Source organism: Bipolaris victoriae (assembly GCF_000527765.1).
Source record: "Bipolaris victoriae FI3 unplaced genomic scaffold scaffold_12, whole genome shotgun sequence".
Lineage (NCBI taxonomy): Eukaryota > Fungi > Ascomycota > Dothideomycetes > Pleosporales > Pleosporaceae > Bipolaris > Bipolaris victoriae.
This window is the reverse complement of record NW_014575380.1, coordinates 146252-164573: the sequence shown is the minus strand read 5'-3', so window position 1 is coordinate 164573 and position 18322 is coordinate 146252. Positions and strand designations below refer to the sequence as shown.

The 18322-nt window shown below is 51.1% G+C and overlaps 7 protein-coding genes across 7 annotated transcripts; 2 read left to right on the top strand and 5 right to left on the bottom strand.

The window, feature by feature from the left end:
• Positions 1–258: 258 nt before the first annotated feature.
• COCVIDRAFT_34577 (hypothetical protein) lies at positions 259–1867 on the bottom strand (the record flags this gene model as incomplete). The annotated part of the gene is made up of 3 exons (XM_014704860.1): positions 259–913; positions 992–1245; positions 1295–1867. 3 exons carry the CDS (start codon positions 1865–1867, stop codon positions 259–261), a joined length of 1482 nt encoding a protein of 493 aa, XP_014560346.1.
• Positions 1868–2871: 1004 nt separating this feature from the next.
• On the bottom strand, positions 2872–5614 carry COCVIDRAFT_34576 (hypothetical protein; the record flags this gene model as incomplete). The annotated part of the gene is made up of 3 exons (XM_014704859.1): positions 2872–3227; positions 3732–5441; positions 5497–5614. The coding sequence occupies 3 exons, from the start codon at positions 5612–5614 to the stop codon at positions 2872–2874; spliced, it is 2184 nt and encodes a 727-aa protein (XP_014560345.1).
• A 403-nt stretch (positions 5615–6017) lies between these two features.
• On the top strand, positions 6018–6941 carry COCVIDRAFT_34575 (hypothetical protein; the record flags this gene model as incomplete). Its single annotated transcript, XM_014704858.1, has 2 exons — positions 6018–6457; positions 6509–6941. The coding sequence occupies 2 exons, from the start codon at positions 6018–6020 to the stop codon at positions 6939–6941; spliced, it is 873 nt and encodes a 290-aa protein (XP_014560344.1).
• A 1269-nt stretch (positions 6942–8210) lies between these two features.
• COCVIDRAFT_89427 (hypothetical protein) lies at positions 8211–10062 on the bottom strand (the record flags this gene model as incomplete). The annotated part of the gene is made up of 2 exons (XM_014704857.1): positions 8211–9090; positions 9143–10062. The coding sequence occupies 2 exons, from the start codon at positions 10060–10062 to the stop codon at positions 8211–8213; spliced, it is 1800 nt and encodes a 599-aa protein (XP_014560343.1).
• Positions 10063–11133: 1071 nt separating this feature from the next.
• Positions 11134–12375, bottom strand: COCVIDRAFT_89688 (hypothetical protein; the record flags this gene model as incomplete). Its single annotated transcript, XM_014704856.1, has 1 exon — positions 11134–12375. One exon carries the CDS (start codon positions 12373–12375, stop codon positions 11134–11136), a length of 1242 nt encoding a protein of 413 aa, XP_014560342.1.
• A 513-nt stretch (positions 12376–12888) lies between these two features.
• COCVIDRAFT_12896 (hypothetical protein) lies at positions 12889–13399 on the top strand (the record flags this gene model as incomplete). Its single annotated transcript, XM_014704788.1, has 2 exons — positions 12889–13189; positions 13236–13399. The coding sequence occupies 2 exons, from the start codon at positions 12889–12891 to the stop codon at positions 13397–13399; spliced, it is 465 nt and encodes a 154-aa protein (XP_014560274.1).
• Positions 13400–15811: 2412 nt separating this feature from the next.
• Positions 15812–16543, bottom strand: COCVIDRAFT_89550 (hypothetical protein; the record flags this gene model as incomplete). The annotated part of the gene is made up of 1 exon (XM_014704855.1): positions 15812–16543. One exon carries the CDS (start codon positions 16541–16543, stop codon positions 15812–15814), a length of 732 nt encoding a protein of 243 aa, XP_014560341.1.
• Between the last annotated feature and the right edge of the window lie 1779 nt (positions 16544–18322).

Sequence of the window (18322 nt, the reverse complement as noted above, 5' to 3'; positions counted from 1 at the left end):
ATCTCCTCGACAGACAGCGGTCGCTCCGAAAATGTGAGCCACTGGAATGTTCGTACTATGAGTCTCGAATCTTCTTTCCGTACAGAAGAAAGGATGAAGTCATATATCTGAAACGGTAATTGAAGGTCAAGGAAGGTTGGCTCCTGCAGCATCTGTTGTGCGTCATTAAATACACGTACATCAGGGGCTAATTTCTTCAATAGAAGGCTATTTAGATGTTAGAAGTAGCTTAGCAACGGCTAAGTTGTTTGAATGAACTCACATCCCTTCGTCCCCAAGAGCCAATGCATGCTCCATCTTTTTCCTGAGATCAGCATTCTGATCCCGTCTTCCCGATTCGTTGTCGTATGACAGCCTATGCTGAACGCGTTGCTTCACTTCCATAAATGTAGGTTCTCCATGGAGGAGTTTGCGATCCCCTTGCAGAGACGGATACCCACGCAAAAATAGCCAGATGTCGATTTCTCGACGGCTACTCATAACCAGACGCAGATTAGGAGCATTCCACCTAGCCACTGCTTGAACAAAGTTCAGTAGCAGTTCTGGAAGGTTCGCACACTCGTGGAGAGCATCGAGAACGATGTAAACTTGGCTAAAATCCTGCACAGCCTTTCTTATCGCTTCTATAAGCGCATGTATCGATGGTTGTTTTTCTCCGCTTTGGTGTGATAAGAATAAAGCCTCAATGCCCTTCGGTATTGTAGCCGAATGTTGCAGAAGCTGGTAGAGCAACGAACGGAGCATGTGCTCTAGACTCTGTTTTCGTTCATCATTAGGATCAAAGTAGAAGTATATCGTCACCCTGTCTATATATTCTTGATAATGCTGCTGAAGATACTCGATGATAGTAGAGCTCATAATGGTTTTCCTGAATCCTGGTGATTCTTGCAGCCACAATGGTGATGGGAGTACACTCGACTTCCATTCCTCGAAACCCGAACTCGGAGAAGCTTTCGCGTGTCCTGGCCGTCCTTGCAACCACATTGGTGACCTATCTACACTTGATTTCCATTGCTTGAATTCTGAGCCCTCTAGCAACCAAACGCTCGTTTCAGGCGCTTGCTTCTTGCGTTCTTTGTGATAGTTTGTAGAAGGATCAGGCGGCGAAAGCCAGCGGCGGATTTTTTCAGACGTTTCTCCCATTATCTCCCGCATCAGTCGTTTCAATGCACGATCTCTCCCTTCACCATAAATTAGTGGCATGTGACAGTCGAACAAGCCGAGTAAACAGTATGCACGATCCTCCTCAATCGTTGTGTAGCGATCTTGTGCCCCAAGCGAGACGTTCATTAACGCTGAAGTTTGACAAGTCGCTTTTCGACAAGGCCTTTAGCGGTATTCGTGTGATTTCGTGTATGATTCTTTTAAGAGACTCCTTGTCTCCTAATCGAGTCCCAGCTATAGAGAAAAACCCTATAGAAGAGGGAGCTAGAAGCTCTACAATTGTCCCGCTTCGAGTGAACCACTTGCTCTTCCTAAAAGCTAATTTTCCGTCGCCTTCCAAGGAGTTAATTTTGAAGTCTGAGAGGAGCACGTAGTATCTTTTGGAATTTTTGTACCACTTGTACGCAGAGTTGACTGCCTCTTCTACCTCCAGGTCGTTTGGCCTGTCGATGCAGCAAGTGTCCAGCCAAAAGTAGTCCAGATCATCCCGTTTGGCTTGCTCTGCGCAAAAGCGCACTTTTTGCCAAATTGCCCCAAGTTTTCCACTGATGTCCTGTACAACTTTGAATTTCCCAAGATCATCGTAAAGTGCCTCTCTTCTTCCCCACGTGTGTGAAAGGATCGCATAGGGAGGGATCTCATGACCCGTATCGAAATGCTTCAGTACAAGGTTCCCATTGCTTTCAATTTGCAAGAGCCGCATGTTTGAAAAAACGTTTGTGTGCGCGGACGATAGGAGGAACACGTAGAGCTTCGGAGTAGGCTGAGGATATTGACAAAGGAAGGCCAACTCGTTCGTACAGGGTGTGGATTATGTTGATGTTACGTAGATCTCTTATAAATACTTCGTACAAATCTCTAGTGAGCTATGATGAAAGTTTCACTGAGGTGGATGCGACAAAGAATGGTGTAGTTATTGGAGCAGGCTGAATATAACAGCGGGGGCAGGAGGCGCAGCCCACGTACCCGGTGCGGGGTGCGAGGCTGAACACACAAGGCTGATAAAATCGAATCATGCGATCATCAGCTTTCGTAGAACCTTGAGTAATTTCCACTAAAAAAGCTATCAGAAAGTTTAGAAGGAAAGTTTAGAAACCATGATCGAGTGTGAGAGTTGACTAGTTTCTCCGTCGTACTTGCCCTATTCATCGAAGTCCAAACACAACATGACGACAGCCTCAGAATAACACTACGTGCATACCTACATCTAAACAGCAAGTTTCGATATCTACGTTCACTCACCATCTGTCTCTTTACCACAGATAGCTAGCAAACATATATATTGTTTTCAAATAGGTTGTTGCTTGCTCAAATACTTGAATTAGGTAACTTGATCAAGTGAAAGCACCCCGGGAACCCTTGGTATTTGCTTTGACCACTATTTCCCATCTTTAGATTTCTTTAATGAGAGTGTACGAGTGCGGCGCAACGACCCTCCCCTGGGCGCCGGCGCGAAATTGAATATCACATAACTACCAAGTTCCAACGAACAATACTACTACGCCGCGCTGTCGCTATAATCTATTCCCCCATCTATTCTCCACAAAACGCCCGACCCTGTCTGAGTGTTCAGTCTTTTAGGGACCACACATCAGACTCATGAGCAGCTGTGCTGCATCAAGATCCCATCTCACAGCTGCCCAGTGCCGAAGCCTTTCTATTCCTGTGGCATCCACCCCTCTCTCGAACAGAAGCTGAAAGAGCACCTCATCCTGCGTATCCATCAACTGGAATGTACAATGTCATCCAGCCACCCGCACCTATCGCCTTTGCATCTGCCCCTTTGTCCAATAGTAGCTCAATCAAGTCGTGGTCGCTTGCTGAAGTTGCAATGCGCAGCACTGTACCTCCATTGCAATTCTTTGCGTCTATTTCTGCCCCTGCATCTAACAGCAACCGCAATATTTCCTTGTTTCCTCCCACAGCTGCATAGTGCAGTGGCTTCTCTCCCCAAACGGTTGTTGCTGCTATATCCGCCCCTGCATCTAACAGCAGCTGTAATATTTCCTCTCTCCCTGCGAGAGCTGCGTAGTGCATTGGCATTTCTCCCCTAGTGGTCTTTGCTGCCATGTCCGCCCCTCCAGCTAATAGCAGCCTCACTACCACTTCATACCCTGTGTGAGATTGCTTGTACAGTGGCATGTATCCTCTGAAAGATTCCGCTTCTATCTCCGCTTCTGCATCGGACAGAAGTCTCATTGCTGCTACATTTCCTGCTAGAGCTGCATAGTGCAGTGGTGTCTCGTCCTCAGAAGTCGTTGCCGCTATGTCCGCCCCTGCATCTAATAGCAGCCTTACTACTCGTCCATCCCCTACGTAAGCAGCATCGTGCAATGGCGTTTTCCCATGACTACCTCTTACGTTTACAGCCGCCCCTTTCTCAAGTAACAGGCGAAAGGTCTCTATATCTCCTACTCGAGCTGCTACATGTAACGGCGTATCGTCATCCCCGTTACGGATGTTGATTCTAGCGCCCTTATCAGTCAACATCTGCACTACTTCTCGGTTCCGTGCATGGATTGCCAGAAACAGAGGCGTATTTCTTTTCCAATCTTCTGCATTTATACGCTCCAAGAGTCCTGAGTGCCCATCTTTCTGTCCTAGTTCCGCTTCTACTAGTGGCACAATCCCCAGATAACAAGTCATATGCAATAGTGGCATCCTTTCTGCCAGAAGGAGCATCTTGGTATCATTATATTCCATCCACCAATGATCCCGGATGGATGGATAGCCATAGAGAAATTTCTGGAGAGTATCGAGTAGTGCGACATCTTGTGCTGAACAACTCTTTGCATGATCAGGCCAGTGAAGCACTGCATAGCGCCACAGATGGGAATCTCGCAACCGAAAACCAGTAAGTAGATCAGAAGACCTCTTCTGTAAGTGTCTCTGAATAATACACTCGAGACAGGTCTTCGTTAGTTCCAAATTTGCGCTCTTCGACTCAATGCGAAACTCCTCTAGAATTTTGTTGTCATCTTTCTCTTTTCGCAACATATAGTCTCGTGCTGACTGGTGAACAAAACTGATCTCTTTTTGTTCTTGACCCTGGAATGAATTTCTTCGTCGTATGTCGGGTTGCACATGATAGTCCTGGGGCTTAGGACGATCGTCATCCAAGTTCCTTGCTTTTTGTTCCTGTAGCAATGGTTTGCAGTAGAATATAGCATCACGGGTCGCCTGCTCTTCAGTGATTTGAGTTGGGAATGAGGATTGGATGCCTACCGCAGCAGCCAGCTCCTGCAGCGATAGAGGGTGTATAGCCAGGGTTACCCAACGTAAGATCTTACGACTTATTTCTCTTTGTTCCTCTGGTATCCGAAGCAGCATATGACCGTAGATTGCAGGTAAGCCCCTCGGGAGGCCTCGAAGTGCCCTTAAGACCTCACTGCAGGTACGTTTTTGCGACAATTCGTGTATCGCGAAGCCTACCCAGAGAAAGGTACCCTCGGCGCGATCTAATAGCTCTTTCTGCACATCTTCATGCATTTTTTCGTTGAAGCCTTCAATCTCTGAAAGATCATTCATCCGTGCAGATATAAACAGTTCGATATCGCTGCTCACTCTTTCGTCGTTGTCGGGGTCTAGCCTCACCCTCAGGCAGCCTTTGAGACCATGCATATCCCGACTGATGATCGCGAGTTTGAATGCGTTTTGGTTCGAGTAGTTATGTCCATTCAGCAGGGTAACAAGTCGCGATAGTAGTACTTTCCGTGTGCTCTCCTCGCACTCATCGAACCCGTCGAGTACGCAGAACATCGTTCCAAACTCAACATCTGTGATTACTTCGACAAAGATGATCCATAGTGCTTCCAGAGATGCTAAGGTTTGCTGTTTCCGTTCGGGCGGCTCAAAATGGCGCAGCGCATGCTTAGATAACTGCGGGCGTTTGGTAAGAATTTGATGCAGTAACCCACGTAGGACAGCCAAAGCTGTGCTATGTTTTTCGTTCTGCGCACTGCAGAAAAAGAATATGAGATCAGTGTTTTCTTGTTGTGCTGCATGCTTCTTCAGCTCCTCAGTAAGGAAGATAGAGAGCATAGTCTTGCCCTTGCCGGGCCCACCTGAGATCCACAACAGGCGTCTCTCGCTGGTGCTATCGCAACCACCCGGACCACCGCCGTTCAGCCAGACACGGTAGTTCACATCATTTCTAATCCACTCGCATGTGCCTGGGACTCTAGCACCTTTGGCAGTGATCAAACTCTCGCGGTCGACATAGGGATCAGTTACAAAGAGAGCGTCGCGACACTGAACAGCAGCTTTCTCCAACAATTCTGCAAGATCAACTTATCAGCATTGAGAAATTATGAGACAGTAACTTGCCTGTACCTTGGGAAGATTTGTGGTCAGCAAAATACACATTTTGCGCCGAACCTACGAAAGCTTGCGAGCCGTTCTGAGTGGAGACCCCACTAATGTGTTGATTGCGAATCCGGTCTTCAGCCATCCAGCTAAGCTATCCGCGGCATCAAGTAAACCTTTCAAGATGTTGCCAGACACAGTATTGTGCGTATTCCGTACTTTCTTTGTGAGATGCGAAGAACTAGGGTTCGGGTCCAACAACGAACAAGGCATTGCGGCGAAGATATGGGGTGATGGGTAGCAGGCTCAGCCTCATCGAGGAGCCTATAAGCTTTGCTGTTTCGCGCCCCCAACATGCAGGTTGTAAGCATTGCCAACTCAGCGTTAATGAGGAGGCCTCTAATACACAAGCGAGACCAATGATCCTCATAAAGGATCTGGGCTACAGGCATGCGGAAGGATGAGCCTTCCTCCTTCATATACATTTGTTGAGCCATCTTTAACGATTATCACTACATTAACACGGGATCTTTGCAGTACTGACCACAATGGATCCTTTCAGCCTCACAGCCGGCGCCATTGGTATCACTAATGTCGCCACGACTAGTATTGTGGAACTGCGCAGCCTTATCGAGAGTCTCTCTGAGGCTCAAGACGTAGTCGCAGACATCGCCTCTAGCCTAGACAACATAGAGCGTCCATTAGCTGCGCTCGAACAACTCAGCATCCCCAATGAAGCTACTTCGGTCGCCGTTAAGGAGGACCTCTGTAAAGCCGGTGTCGCCGAAGCTGTTAACAGCTGCGGTGATGCCTGCAAAAAGTTCCGGGAGGATTTGACAAAGTGGACGAAGCATTCGAGTGCGACAAGACTCTCTCTTCGAGACCGCTTTTCTGTCGGTGTTTGGAACAAGGAAAAGATCCGTACGTTTCGCACACAGCTACAGTGGTGCGAGAACACTGTGCATTTTGCTGTTACAAGCACGCAGCTGTAAAGAAGCCTCAGTCTCACTCCAGAAACCGCATACTAATTCCGCAACAGTATGGTTCAGCTACGATCCGAGAAAACGTCTGAAGCCGACCGTGAAAGTATGCAGAACCAATTGCAGGCTATCGAGACAAAAATCAAGGAGCACATCGACCTCACCAAATATCAGCAGGAAGAAACCCAGAGGAGGAAGCGCGAGCTAGAAGAGGAGCCTGAGGACGAGGAAGATGGGGGTGCTGGTCGAATATTAGCTATCCAGGAAGTCGAAAAGCAGTCACGGTTACTCGAGGCCGATCAAGTGTCTTGCGGAGTAGTCTTCTCGCAGGTACAATCCAAACGGAGTGGCCAGGATATCAAAAACATCATCACTTCAGCCAATTCCAGCGCACTTGTAGGAATGCCAGCAAGCGTAGTAGGAAAGGTCAACCAGCGCATCTCGGACGTCAGAACTGATGGAGGCTCAACAGCTTTTGTGGGTATATTCTAGCTGATGCTCATGACCGGACGCAAGAATGATATAACTACTCAACACTGATAGAATAACAAGGCAAAATGGAATTAGTAGCACATATCAATACGAGGGAATATAATATCAAATCAACCTTTAAAGCATGCCTATTCATACAAACCCGCAACTCTGACAACACTACTCTCCCCCAGTAAACTTCCACAAACTCTACCCACCAACAACCCAGAACTACCATCCCATTCCCAACACCCTTCATCCGCCTCCCCTCCGCCTCCTCCTCTCTACCCGCCATCTCCCCCCAAATCACGATTCAGCCCCTCTCCACCGACTCCCAGCACCAGCACCAGCACCACCGTCACACCCCCCACCCCTCCAGGCCGCGCGTTCCCCATCCACCGCAATAACCACAATCACCACTCATCACCACCATTTTCACCCCCCCCCCTGAATCCCCACCATCACACCCCTCAATAACCGACAAAATCCGGTCATATTCTCCTCCGCGGAGCCTCATGACTTTTACTGCCCCGCATCCGCGCTACCATTTCTTTAGTCCCTAGTGGCTTGCATACAAAAAAAAGAAGGAAATACAGCTATCACACCGCTGAGCATAGTTTAGTTTGTGAATGTGGGGGGGGGGGATGAGGCTGGGGAGCTGAAAAATGGTAATGGGGGATTTGCAAGGTGCGGCACGTTTTTTTTCATTAGGTTGGAAATGGCGGGATGGTAGAAGTGATCGGGGATGGCGGATGGTGGTGGCGAGGCAAATCTTGCGTTTAATAGGTTTAAATGAGGGTGGTGGTGCCTGTATACGTATGTAGTACTAGCGGGGCGGGGGGCTCGCTTTGTGTTACAATCCGGTTCGACACTAGCGCAATTGCGACTTTCCCATGCGAGAATACTGTGGTACTTGTATCGTCGATTGTGGAGATCTTGGCGCTGGGCGGTATAGCATACACGGGCTGTGACAAGTTGGAAAAGTGGCAAGTCGCCAGGCTAAGATGAGAACAGGTCGTCTGAACATTGGCATTACTCAGAGTTTCATTTTACACGAGACCATTGAAACCGCATATGTGCACTCCATGCATGCATTCATTTCATTCATTTCCAGCCCCAAGACCTCATTAGAGACTCGACACAAAAAAACGCCATTTCGCTATGCACGCTCTATGCGTCAAACCAGCCAATCATGACGTTCACACGATGCCAATGTCCGACTTCATAAAGAACCCCTGAAGAAAAGGGTAAAGAAGGGGACCAGGATTTGACGTCATCTTTTCATTTCAATTACTTCACGCGGAGACGCTTGCCCGCGGGCTCAGCATCTACGCGCTCGACAGCCGTAGTGGTCGACGCTACCCAATTATGTTTTTCGGTATCGATGCTCTGCGAAATATTTTTTTCGCTAGTAGCCTTTGGTTTCTCGCTATCGCCATGGTCCTCGTTTGGCTTCTTGAGTTGCCATGGGGCCTCAATGGACAAGGAGAAGACTTCTTTGTCTGATTTCCGGTTCGAAGTCCGCTTCTTTTGCGATGCCTGTCCATTGCTTGATTCATTCTTGGGATCAGAAGCATTACTAGCCTCTGCCGGCTCTTTTTCCTGCTCTTCGTCCTCAATCTCCTCGGTATAGTTCCACATTAGGTTAATTTCACCGCGGACGAGAGCGGTAAGCCAGACGCTGCCGAGCACGCCAGGGACCAAATAAAGCAGCGCGGGTTGTGCATGATTCCAGATCATCATGACGCTGAGGGTAGCCAATAAGCCCAGGATATAGCCAACTAAGCCAGCATTAAAGTATGTCTTTGGGAATGTAAAAGGAGCCTCTGTTTCGGCAATCGTCTTGGCATCAGCCCAGAGTGGCCGGCCTGTAAGGGAATGCGTCCAGAAGTAGTCGGTCCAGCGGCCGGTTAGCGAGTAGTATTTTGGCTTCTCAACAATTTCTTGGCCTTCTCCTGCAACAGCGGGTCTGCGCGTCTGGCGACGGAGGTAGAAGAGATACAGATCAAAACGCAAGGCAAGACCAATCATAATGCCGGGCAAGACGACATCACCTAGACCAAGCATGGCGTGTGAGGGGACTGAGGTGGGATCGTCGGCTGCGGCCGGTCGTGGGAACACGAGTTTGATTGGCACGTCGAGTGACTTTGCCACAGTCACCATCATGGGCCTAAAGTATGTGTTAGCCACGTTTGGAATACAATAAAAAAAAGGTGCCTTACGTAAAAAAGACAAAGTAAATGTCGTAGAAGAAGAGTGCGCCTAAAATCAGACTACCCGTGGCAAATGTCGTGGGCGACATGAGCTGCAAGGCACCGTATGAAAACCCAAAGCCCAGTAAATTTGTCAAATACCATGGCTTGTCAACCAAGTTGAAGTAAGCTACAGTTGTGAGGCCAGTCAAAACGCCGACCATGCCATGAGGCCCCATCTTGAACTTGCCGGCGAAGACGCGATGTATGTAGAGTTTCAACGTCCATTTGTTGCCTGGCATAGCTCGATCAGCCCAGAATAGATTCCTTGCCCCTTCAGACAGTGGGATCTTAGAAAGGAAACCTGGTAGAGGCGTGGCGAGCGGCTGCTTGCCCTGTACATCACCAGCTACCGGAACCGCCTTGACCGCCTCGCCGTCAACGTGATATAGCGCTCGACCAACGACATGTCGGCGCGGGTATAGTATGGTGTGACCAACGTCAAGGAGGTCGGTGACCAATCGTGAGACGGAGAAGACGCCGAAGACGGCAAAGTAGGCATTGAGGATTTTGTTGAGCAGGGCGGGGTCCTTCATCCACTTGAGAAGAAAGTATAGCGAAGCCAGGGCGGTCCCTGCAAAGAGAGGCATAAGCAGGGCGTCCGTGGGCGATAAGCCTTCCATAATGCGCTGCTCGTCTTCGTCGTCGTCGTCGTCGTCCTCATCGTCGTCCTCCATGTCGTCATCGCTTGTATTAGACCTCTTTTTTTTCTTAGCGGGTTTCGCAGCGGTCGACGGGCGTGTGAGGGAGGCGTGTGCGCCGGCGTATATTGGGAAAAGGGCTGAGACGATCAGGTGGATGTAGGTGGGTAGCATTGGCTGCATCAGCGAGAACTCGTAGGCAGCCTTTCCAAGGATTTGAGCCCAGAGCCCCGGGTCCGAGTCGGCCATGCGGCGCTGGTATGGGATCGCTGTGCTGCTGGTTTTCTTTTCTAGTCGCACCGTTCAGTAAAGACGGAGAGGACGAGTGATGGCGATCGCAGACGTGTAGATGATAATTATGGTGGGTGGTGTGTTTCAACTCTCCAGAAGGGATAGGAGCGCAACGTGGGGTCAAGGATGGGCACAAGGGCGCAAGCGAGCCAGGAGAAGAAGACAAAAGCAATAAAGGCCGACCAGACTTGGACAATGGCTGCTGCCGGCTGTGACAAAGAAGCAATGGAGAGTTGATGGATGTTCTAGCGGCGCGGCTGGAGTTCCCCAGTGACCAAGTAGCCGTTTGGCAACAGACCAATCAAACAAGCCATCGCTCCCCACTTGACCGATCGCCAGCCGTGCCCCCAACCCCCGGCCTCAGATCGGCGCGTCTGCATGAGCGGGACCTTGCAGGCGGTCGAGATGCGACTCGCTGGATTGTGCGGGTGGCCTGCTGTGCCTCATGGTTCATCGCAATGTGTTGACCCAGGTGCTCGGGATGCTAAAAAAGCTTGGTGGGCAAAATGGTTGCATTGTGTGCCTAAAATATACGGTTTTCTCCACCTCTCCCAGCCATTGTGCTCACCACCGACTAACTCTGTCTTGCAATCTGCAACTTCGTCCTTTGTGTTATCGACCTGACCATGTACAAATTCCTCAAGTCCTTCCTCCACACTTGAAATGCAATGCGTTGTGCGGGTCGTGTATATTCGTCATACACCGAATGTTCCATAACGCCAATCCATGGAACAAGGTAAGCGCTGAACCGAGAATGGAGCAAAAGCCAACTATGACAAAAGAAAGGAGGGAAAAAAAAGAAAGCCTATGTGATGGCTAGCTTCAACGCCAAACCCACAATTACAAAACGATACTTCGTGTATGGAGAAGAAAAAAACGACAAGTGAGAAGCAGGCAGAAAAGGCGCCCATAAGCTGAAGCCAGACCAGCTGACTGGAAAAATCCTGGTTAGTGTACACGAAAAATGCCTACCCCCAAACGCACACGCTAAGAAACAAAGAAGATGCAGGAAACGGACAAAGGAAATGCTTAGCAAGGCGTAAGCCGGGTTGAGGCATTAAAGTCTCGCAGCATGTCAAACGACATGCCGTCGACAGTGACACGCTGTTGTGACTCGACGTAAACGTCGTGCGAACTGCCGAGTGTACTTCCATCCCAAGGCGACATGGCACTCAGCCTCTTGGTGCGTAGGTGGGGAGGCGTCACAGCCGCAATGACCCGCTCTTTCATTTGTGGCGTGATGGCTGATGGTCGCTTGCAGTCAAAGTATGACAGTGAGACGGACGACGAGGTAAACGACGGTGCCGATGTAGCCGACAAGGATGTCAGCTGAGGATGAGGGGAACACGATGACGGGTAGTGGTCGTAATCCGGTTGGCCGGATGGGGAACTAGGTTGTGCTGACTGATAGGGAAACTTAAATGCCTTGGCGGCATCAGCCTCAGACTGGTCCTCTAGCGGGGTCGACGAAAATAGAAATGACGAACCATTGCCGGAATCGGATGTTTGGTAGTAGCCTAGTACTGAAGGCGTATGGCTGCTCGTCTTGGAAAGACTGTCCTCGAGCGAAAGAGCGTATTCAGTAAGGGCATGCGACTCGTCGTCCGTGTCTTCGTCAGTCGAGCTCCATGCCGAGAACTGGCTCTTGACCGGTGCTCGAATCGGGGGGATCTCGATTATGCGTGGTTTCTCGACTGGGCGGCGTACCGATGGGCATGACGACGAGCGAGACGACTGTGTGGCAAAGGACAGATCCGGACACGAGCGAGGCGACAAAGGCAATGAAGAATCCGGGCCGGGCTGGTAGGTGGGTATGGATTTGAGCTGGTTCTTGATGAATTCGGCCAAGGTGGCGGAATAGTCGCCTAGCGTGGGAGAAATGTTCCGGACAGGTCCGCCATCGTCACGTGGGACGATGGTTGAAGTGCTTCGGTCGGTAGCGTCTGAAGGAATGCGTGAGTGCGAGGGCGCGTGTCTGCTAGATCCAAAGGGAGTGGGTTGTTCTTGAGGAGTGGGGATGGCGGCGAGTTCTTGCAGAAACTTGATGTGGTCTCTGGGGTCAAAGGGTCGGCTGCCTTCCTCGTCGAGCGACTGGTTGCGACGGGCTCGGCGTTTCCGGACAGCAGCTCTGCTCTCGGCCAGGATGAGTTGGGCCTCTGGTGTTGTGCATCCAAGGGCGTCGATGATGGGGAATGAGTTGCTTCTTTGTCGCTGCATGCTGTAGCGGGGGCTGGCGGAGCGAGCAACAGGCGACGACTGGCGGGATTCCATAGTGCTGTGCATGTGGGGGGAGGGGAATAGTAAGTAATGATGTATGATGGCGGAATGAGCGGGTGATGATCTTAGTGCATGGCCGTAGCAGCCGTGGAACGAGTGGTATATGTGTATGTAGTAGGCTGATGGTGAGAGGGTGAGTAGGTGCGGGCCAGGCGAGGTGAAGCACAAAAGAAGCGAGAGGGAGGGAGGGAGGGGGAGGTTGTGCAGTAAGTATGGATGGATGGATGGATGGGTGGGTGGGTGGATGTCGGAAGCCAGGGAGGTAAGTATGGTTTGAGAAAAAAGAAGCAAGCGATACTGCAGAGATAGCAAGTGTACTTGAGAAGCGGGAAAAACGGGCGTGGCTCATTGGGCGCAGACGGGGAGAGGAGGATATGAGTGGTTGCCGTCGCCTTTGACTGTCCAGAGGGCGTTAGCTCGTCGCAGCCTGGACGGCACTCAAGCCGACGACGGAACGCAGAAGAGTTGGCATGGCCACATGACGTTTACTGACTTGGAAGAGCGAGCATGGGTTTCGTGTCGCACGGCCCCGGCCAGGACAGAAAAGAAGGACGAACTATCGTGTACCCCTGGATGGCGTATAACCCTACTGCCGGATCCCGCTGGCGTTTCGTGCCTAATGGCCAATCCGGGTCGACATGGTTCATGGCCTTGTCATGCGCCCTCACCCAACGTCATGGCAACTGGCACCAGCAGCCCATTCTCGTCTGGTCACACACTGTACGCGTAGCAGCAACGCCTGGCCATGAGAGGAGGTTGGATGTGCAGCACCAGCGGTACAGGACTGCTACTACCGTGTACCACGTAAGTACGTAATCCAAGCACACTCACTCTCTACTCACTACACACGGCAGCCGTCTGGTCTCCACTACCCACTGCGCCAGCACCAGCAATCCGCGTGCTTTGTGTAAGGCGATCAAGGAGATCGACGACACCCTTGCTTTTTGCCTTCGACCAAGTGTTTCTCACCGGCCTGCAGCCTGATCAGCCCTGCTACCGATGCCCTCTGCCTCTCTGACTGGCGGGCTGCCCGCCGAGCTAGCGTTTGGGGGACACATCGATCAGCGCCGTCCACGCAACACAATCGGGCGATATGGCGATAGGGCGCGCACGGCAATGAGTCGCGCCATCCCATCCCATTTCCCCTCCGCAAAAGGGTCTCTCTTTTTTTGTTTTGGCATGCTGCAGCCAGTCCAAGTGCGGTGCGGGCATGCAACCTGCAAGGTACTGCTGCGCGGCTCGTCGTTGCCCACCGGCATGCAGCTAGCACGGGCGCCACTAGGCCAGCCATGCCCTCATGAACTTGTAATGACCGTGGGAGGAAAAAAGGACAAGGAACCGAATTCGGCCCGACCGAGGGCGGCGCCAAGGGGCGCAGAGGCTGAGCACCGCATTTTTGCAGCGCGAGACCCGCGATGCAGTCGGGCATGGTGGAGAGAAACGAGGCGCATGGCCGAATGGTGGGTGCCTGCCTGCCTGCCTTCCCGGCAAACCCAAGCCCAAGTGCCGCCTCGCCGCCTCGCCGCCTCGCCGCCTCGCCGCCACAATTCCATTCCCATACCCACACACCCACACCCTCTCCGCCTACACATGGAAACACTCCCCAACGGGCCGGAGCTGTCTCCGCCGCAACCTCTCCAATGAACTCCCAACCGCCTGAAACATGGCCATACTGCAGCATCCACGCTCCATCCCAACGTGCGACTTGCTAGTTGCCCATATCCAAATCTACACTACACATGGTTGCCACTCCACTCTGTCGCCTAGCTAGCATCCCCCCATGTCCCTGCAAACGGCCCCTGCGCTACTAAGTAAGCAACTATTATTCACCCTCCCACGGCCTCCCCTGTGCATTCGGTTGAGTCACGGGCCTTGCGACAGCTTTGGTCACAGAAACATCAACACCACGCCCACGTTGTTTTTCTTCTCCCGCTTGACATCATCATGAATAGCAATAGGCATCAATGCAGCCACCCTGCCTGTCGGGCCATGTGCATCACCAACCCAAACTTTGTTCCTCTTGCCACAAGAAACCCATCCCACCCCCCAACGCCCTCCTATCACGATCGGGCTGTTCCACCTACTCTCAATGGCTCAGATTGCCTCTCCTCTGTCCGATGGCTGCTGCCCTCAACATGTCTCTCGCCCGTTTCACCTCCTCTTCCAACGCCATCACATCCACCTGCCAATGGCCTTTGCGACTAAAGTACGAACATGCACTCCACCACACTTCCCCTTTCCGGCCCGGCTCCCTCTTCATTCATCCAGACACCACCTATTCTGACACCTCACCACCTTGGCTTTTGCAATTTCGGCCTCCTGTCATGTGCACGGCGACCCCATTCGGCAAAGACACAACCATAAGCACGAGCACCAACGCGGGCACCACCACCCTTCCCTCTGCGCATCGCCCCGTCCCTGAGCCATCAATGCCAACTGACACACATTCATTGTCGGCCTTTTTTGTCTTTCGGCCTTATCCGCCCTTTCGTCGTACGAGGCGCTTACTGCGTACGGCTTCTGTCATGGACTATCAACAATACCCTTTACTTAGACTCTTGCTCTCGTATAGCTCGTTCTCTCGTATTCTGACCCCACGTGAGCAGTTTTTTTTTCAGTACATTCCGGTGGCCATGCTCATACTACTACACTACGTTTTTGCATGTCGCTCCACATGTCAGACATCCGCCTGGACTAACTCTATCTAGCACTGCTAGTCAGTCTCGTCCACTGGCGCACTCTTTCCATTATCAGACACCACACTAAGCAAAGCCTCTCGCCTGCAGAATTCGCTAAAGTCATTCCGGTCTGCACCAAAATGAAAGCTGTTGTTGATTCATCAAGCGACACACACCTGTCTGTTGACAGTCATTCCAGTGCTTACTTTCGTCACCTGTACGCTGGTCTATTGCCATCCTGTGCAATACAAGTATGCAATACTGGTCGATCTAAGCCACTGTTTCCGATGGCCACACTTGTAGTTTATATCTCAGTAGCACGCATTGCCTTTGGCGGTCTCATCCAGGCTCCCCCATGTTAACGACGCAGATCGCAGTTTGTCTTGGGAGACGCACAGAGCTTGCACGCTCCTGACGATCCTCAAACCAGCAACGTTGCTCAGATAAGACCAGAGCAGTATTAGTTCGACTACGCTGGCTACAAACACGGCTGTTGGAAATATCGCTGCCTCTCTCCTGCAACCACCCACAGACTCCCATCGCGGGTGGAGCGGGCCGCTAGTCTCAACATGCCAGGTTGAGAAAGAACCAACGTGGTGTTTCACCTACCCTATGCATAGTCTTGGTGATGCGCCTCATGGATGTGGCTGGCCCTTGTCGCTTGAAAGCCTAGTATCGTCGAGAAGCTTTTCAATTTGAAATGCCCAACATGAACACATGACCACTATACCTAAAGCATAGATTTTTCTTGGTTACTTTTGGACTGTTACAACGAAGCTTGACCACCCCGCTGCATACAACTGAGCAACGCACTTACCCCGCAGACTTTGAACTTCGTGGAACGCACTATAAAACCTCCGCTCTTCTAGTCCAAGCTGTCCCATACTGTTATCTCCGGCGCCAAACACTACCCTTTCCTTGGCCGGTGAACCATTTCCACACTCTGCTGCTATCAAAATATGTCCATGGCCAATTGCCACTTGATACACACGAGCTTCTTTGCCATTAATCCTTACCTCGAGACACTTTACAAACTCATCGGCATCCTCCTCAGCCCCAATTCCCGTACTCGGCACATGCCCATCCGCATTCCCATTCAGCACGTCCATGTCGCCCGTTGAACCCGGACACGCCTGACCCCACACAAACAGCTCACCCTCTGCACTCAGCGCCGCACTCATGTACCCCCCAGACGCCACACGCTCGACGCACGTCTGCTCAAGGTACGGTATGGCACGGAACTCTAACACGCCGTCAAGGGAAAAGGGCCGGCCCACACAAGCTTGATATCTCGCGCCGCTGCTTGATGTCCACACAGCTCCGCCGGAGGAGCCCAAGACGCTGGTCGTCGTCGCGTTGCTAACTACTTGCGGCGCCCCGTGCGAGTCATACGGCGCGCGTTTCACAGGTACCGCCGACGACGCCGCCGCCGCCGCCGCCAGCGTAAACGCTCCGGCGGCAAGCCAGACGCGCAGCTCCGCCATGTCGGGGATTGTTGCTAAGTAGCAGGTGTTGTTTGCGATGCCCGACTTCAGACTCAGTAACAGTGTCTCGTCGCTTTGGATCGCGATGTTGGTGATTCTTAGAGTGTCGGGTTTGCTCGGTATGAAGTACCTGTGTACGTCATGTAATCCTTCATTTTGACTTTGCATCTCGTCATCTTCTCCTTCTTCTTCCGCAGCACCAGTAGTAGTGAACAAGACAACCTCCTGACCCCCGCCGCTTTCACCGCCAAAACTGACTATGTACCCTTGTAGTCCGTGATGCATGGTACTTCCGAAAAAAACCACCGTACACCCTTCTTCTTCTTCTTTCTCTCCGAGCGCTTTTGCAAACGCATCGTCTTGCCTGGCCGCATGCAGATAGTCTTGTTGCGCTCGGCTTAGCCCTGTGCCGTGGTATCGCAAATACCATGTCTGCTGCTCTTCGCTGCCACTGCTGCTACTGGAGACATTACAATATGCGAGTAGCACGTCGCACCATGAGGCCCAGAGGATGCGTATCCTACTTGCGTTCTGAACTATAGTCGCGTCTTCTGGACTGCGGGTAGTGCTACACCCGAAAGTGTGCAATCGCATGGTTGCCGAGAAACCTTTTTTTCTTCCTTTTTCCCCTTTTCTTTTTTTCTCTTCTTCTTACGATCTTGCTAATATTAAATCCCCGGAGGATTTCGGGGTGGAGACGCGATGCTGATGGTGATGTGCAAATGTTGATATACCTTTGAAGTTTAACCCCTCCCCGGTTTTGGTTGGTTGGTTGGTTGATTGGTTCGCTCACCTCACCACTTCTTGTTTTTTTTTGTGGCCTTGGTGTTGGCTGCATAATGTGGGAAATTGACCGACCGACATATAACCTTTAGTTCGTCATGGCCTTGGCATTTTTCCATGTACGTACCCTTACTCACGATGTTCCATTCCTTCCTTCCTTCCTTCCTCGACTCATGAACTTTTTTTTGCCTTCTTTCTCGGCACTTCTCGCTCTTCCAATCTCGCCATCTCGCATCTCGTGTCTGTTTTCGTTTGCTCCTTAAAAAAACGAGGCGAAATGCGAATCCGAAAGTAAAGGGAAAATCTTATTCCCCCCCCCCCCCCCCCAATACCTCACGTGTGTATTTTTTTGGAATACGGACTCCCGTGTGCAAAACCCGGTTTTTCCCGATTCGCGAATACCCGCAAATAGAAACGTCTCCATATGTATGTTTTTGGTTTACTCAGGAACACATTCTCCGATAACAGACGGGCACGTGAACAGGGGAAGGTGGCGGTGTCGGTTCCCTTTTACTATAGAGTTTCCCCGCATGTCTGGACTAAGGGAGCTAGTTGGTCCTGTTTTTTGGGTTTTTTTGGGACCCCCCAAGTAAGGAAATGAGCCAGCCACGATTTCACATGCTAGAGGGGGGGGTATTTGTGTAAACTGCGTGTTTGGTTGGGATGGAACTATCTGCTGTTTGTTTCTGCGAAACGGACTTCCAGAGCCGCATTACATCGTCTGATTCAGTTAATTGACAGATTTTTTTGATTTGACAGACAAAGACAGTTTATGCACGTGTCGTCATACCCTTTTTTTCCATTTAATTTGTTGCCATGCGCTTGGATTTGGCATGGCAATCTTCTTTCTTTTTTCGTCGTGCCCGAGCAAGGGGGGTTGAGTGGGGCGGGCCTGACTTCTGTGCCTTGCATTAGCGCGATAGCAACCATGTTCTATGAGCGGGGGCGTGAACATGGTAGAATACGAGGGTTGGAACCAGTTTTCTGTCGTGTCCC